Source organism: Helianthus annuus, chromosome 4, assembly GCF_002127325.2.
Source record: "Helianthus annuus cultivar XRQ/B chromosome 4, HanXRQr2.0-SUNRISE, whole genome shotgun sequence".
NCBI lineage: Eukaryota > Viridiplantae > Streptophyta > Magnoliopsida > Asterales > Asteraceae > Helianthus > Helianthus annuus.
In genome coordinates, this window is record NC_035436.2 from 204,660,120 (window position 1) to 204,664,541 (window position 4,422).

The 4,422-nt window shown below is 37.9% G+C and overlaps 1 protein-coding gene across 1 annotated transcript; it reads left to right on the top strand.

The window, feature by feature from the left end:
- Positions 1–1,067: 1,067 nt before the first annotated feature.
- Positions 1,068–1,517, top strand: LOC110938129. The gene has a single exon (XM_022180601.2). The coding sequence runs from the start codon at positions 1,083–1,085 to the stop codon at positions 1,500–1,502; it is 420 nt and encodes a 139-aa protein (XP_022036293.1). The 5' UTR covers positions 1,068–1,082; the 3' UTR covers positions 1,503–1,517.
- Positions 1,518–4,422: the final 2,905 nt, after the last annotated feature.

Genomic DNA, 4,422 nt, shown 5'->3' on the forward strand with positions numbered 1-4,422 from the left:
CATGAGGATACTTTACATTTGTCACAGCAGCGCTACTTATGTGATTTGTTACAGCGCACTGGTTTGGCTGAGTGCCGACCTTTATCTACTCCTGTGTCTTCGGGTCGTCAGCTTTCTCGACATTCTGGAGATCCACTGTCTGATCCTACTTTATATCGGAGTACTGTTGGTGCTTTACAGTATCTTGTCTTGACCCGTCCCGAGATTGCTTATGCTGTCAGTAAGGTGTCTCAGTTTCTTCAGACACCTACTGATCGACATTGGGTGGCGGTCAAGCGTATTTTGCGGTATCTCAGAGGCACTATATCTCATGGTTTGTGTATTCGTCGGTCTGATGTATTTGATTTGCATGCTTATTCTGATGCTGACTGGGCGGGTTGCCCTGATGATCGACGCTCGACCACTGGTTATTGTATTTTTCTTGGACCTAACCTCATCAGTTGGAGTTCCAAGAAACAACATACTGTTGCTCGGTCAAGTACTGAGGCTGAGTATCGGGCCCTAGCTCATACTGCTGCAGAGATTCGTTGGATTATTTCTGTTTTACAGGAGCTACATGTTTCTTTATCGGGTCCACCAACTCTTTGGTGTGACAACATTGGTGCTACTTATCTTGCAGTCAACCCGGTGTTTCATCAGCGTACGAAACATCTTGAGATTGACTTGCATTTTATTCGTGACATGGTGTTAGCTCAGACTTTACGTGTTCGTTATGTGCCTACTACACTTCAGCTTGCAGATTTATTGACCAAGGGATTGTCTTCAGTTCGATTTGACACCCTACGGTCCAAGCTTCACGTGGCTGCGCACCGTTCAGCTTGAGGGGGCATATTAGTGTATATGGTTGCTTTCTGTCATTGTATATATACTATATGTATAGAGTTGGTTAGGTTAGTTAGTTGAGGTGGTTAGACAGTTGTATCTCCTCTATATATAGAGGACTGTATATTGACTTCATAGTTAATGAGATTGAGATGATTTGTGCCTGAACCATCACTTTACCTATTATGCTCTCTATATATAACTCTTAACCCCACTTCACACCTCCATACGAACAATACTTTACAAAATATATAGAAAAAATGAGTGTGGGATTGTTAGATGGTGCCACTATTCTTGGCTTTATCGAAGACGATGAAGCATTCAGTAGTTCGGTTCAAGATCGATTTGCTTACTTGGATACCAATCATGATGGTATCCTCTCCTATTCGGAGATGTTGAAAGAACTACAGTCTCTAAGAATGATTGAAACCCATTTCGGGGTTGATGTGAAACCCGACCCTAAAGAGCTCGCTCGTGTCTATGATTCCTCGTTCGTGCAGTTTGATCGTGATTCGAATGGAACAGTGGATTTTGAAGAATTTAAGGCCGAGACAAAACTAATGTTGCTTGCTATGGCAGATGATCTTGGTTTCTTGCCTGTTCAAATGATTTTAGATGAAGACAGCTTCCTAAAGAAAGCAGTTGATAGGGAGGATATGAAGTTGCAGTCAGGTGTTTGAGATTAGTATCATGCATGAACATTTCTGCATTTCACGTATTATGGTTTTTTACCTTTGTATAATACGAATATGCACTTTTGTAGTTGCTAACAAGTAACAAAGAATATGTAATACGAAGATTAAAAAATAAAAAATTTAAAAAAAAATCAATTTATATACGTTTTTCTTGTATCATTAATCCAAAATTACCTTTGACTGATTATTATTACCTTATACCTAAAGCCTGTAGGTGAATTTTTAAGAGTCGAGACTTTAGGATGTGAAAATGTTAAAGGTTATAAGGACACGAGTCTGTCGCATGTTCTTCAAGGTGCAGAAACTTGTGAAAATGGGTTTCAAACCACATAATATTAAAACCCTATTTTTTGAGTGCGAGCTAAAGTGCGAACTCACGGTAGATACTCTTTTTTTTTTAGTGGAAGGTTTTTTGTTCAATCCCAAGTAAGTTGATAACTTGGTATGATTTGGTAGTGAGTATGAGGATGACGACACGTAGGAGTTGTCTTAGTCAAATAAATCCGATTTTATTTTATGATCTATGATATTGAATATTATATGGATTATTTGAAAGTTATATGATATGCGACATTTTAAATTTTTACATGATTAAAATTAAAACTTATAATAGTTGCCGTAAGCTTTGGACAATCATCTCGCTACGAGTCGGGATGTGACAACGACACCATAGTGTCAATAGGAAGGACTTGACCCAGATTTTGGTGCTTGTATAGTCCTCAACCCGAGTTGGCTGTGGATTTTGGAAACAACATTGTCGCCATCTGTGGGACTCGAACCCACGAATTTTTTTATGGTTCTCTAGTCCTCAACCCAGTTTCATTAGATCAAGATCGATTTTATGTATATCTTCCTTCAAGTAATGAATAAACTTTAAAATATATTTACGATAAGTATATCGTTTTATCTTTTAAATCTAACAATAATGTGGTTATGGACATCGGCAAAATATCTTTTTTAAAATAACTTGGATTAATACTTGGGGTTTCTTTCTTTCTCCTTTTTTTGTCACTTTGTGTGATTTCATCTTTTACCCTCACTACAAGAAATGTGAGCAACAGGGGCGACAGTATTAGCGACGACTTCTAAAAAGTCACCGCTAAAGGTGTTATCCGCGTCTAGAATAAATGAAGAAGGGGCAGCCGTTGATGAAAGTTGAGATCTGACGGCTCGGGTTTTAAACGCAAAATCCATTTTTATAAGCGGGAGAATTTCCCCCCTTGTCTGCCTGTACTTTTCTCCCCCAAATCAATTTCTATCTCTCTTTCCATCCCAAAATTCCATTCGTCGCTCTCTTCCCGGCCCTAAATCTCCCCCTCAAAGGTTCCGGCGCTAAGGTTCCGGTGTGAAGGTGGTTTCTAACATGAAAGTGGGTTCCGGCGTGAAGATTTTTTTAGCGGCAACCTCTGCTCTTTAACGACGGAGCATTAGCGGCTACTCTTTAGCGGCGACAAGTCGCCGCTAAAACCTTTAGTGGCGACAAATGGGACTTTTAGCGGCGACAATTGTCGTCGCTAAAACTCTATTTTCCTGTAGTGCGGCCTGTGCACCTCACTAACACTGTCTATATTTTATATTAGTTCTTTTAACTAACCAAAATACCCTCGGGTATTTAGCGCCATAATTTCCCACAATTTCAATTACTATTTGAGGCAACAAGCCATAAAACCGATTTAGTCATGCCCACAACGTCACAGCCTGAGCTTACCCATGACGTGCAATATCGCCCTAACTAGGGTCGGATCTATGTGGGCGTCAGGGGTTGTCCAGGCACCTCTCAACTTTTTTGGCGAAAAAAAATTGTCTCTCGGTTTTATTTATATGGATACCCTTGAATATAACATTAGAGAAAGATGGAACAGAAAAATAAAATATTTTGAAGAATAGAGAGAACTTCGACTGGCATTGCAGAGGCCAACGAAGAAGACTCTTCGTTTTTTTTTTAATAAAAACCAATAGTGTCACACCCCGACCACGTAAAACAACAAAACGTGGCGGAAACGTCGGGGAGTGTTGTAACAGAATCATTGTTTCATAACACATGGAAATTGAAATGTTGTTTTATTGATTAAAAGAGATTACAATGTCTTAACAACAAATAAGCATAACATAATTAACTAGTCTTGCATCTTTTAATGTCACTAAGGCCCAAGTCCGCCTATGTGTATCTTGATCAATCCTATGCATCATCTCCTGAAACACATGTGAAAATAGGTACGTCAACATAAAAATGTCGGCGAGTACATAGGTTTTATTGATTTAGGATTCATAACTTATAAGTTTAGAAAAAGTTGTTTAACAAAAAGTCAGTCATGATCCTTGTAAAATGTTTTGTTTTATAAATCGTTTGAAAAGCGATGATAGATATGTATAGTTAAAAGAATGATTGTAAGGTTAAATGAATAACCAAATAAAATGAATTTGTATAAAACAAACTGTTTTGTAAAACAGTGTCTTGTGAAAAATATGTTATTTGTGTAAAAATGTGTAAATCCAAATTGAATGATTTAAAGAACGCTACGACATGTAATATAATACAAGCACTTACATATAGGAAGTACCAGCGGCGTATCCACCATGCTTGTATCACATTACACACGTCTCGTTACTTAAATCACTTACCCAAACAAACCACCAATGTAAATTGCCCATGTCTAAACCAATTGTCAAATGTCATTGTGAAAACCATGTCAAAATGTCTATGTCAAATGTCAATCATGTAATGTTTAAACAAAATGTCATGTATGGCAAGTGAAATATGTATCAACTAAACCATAGGTAAAATGCACAAAACAATGTATTGAAGTAAAACGTGGTTTAAATCAATGTTATGTTTTGTGGAAATGCATGCTATACTGAATACAAACATTTATGCGGTATTGTGAAAATGCATACATCCAAGCCT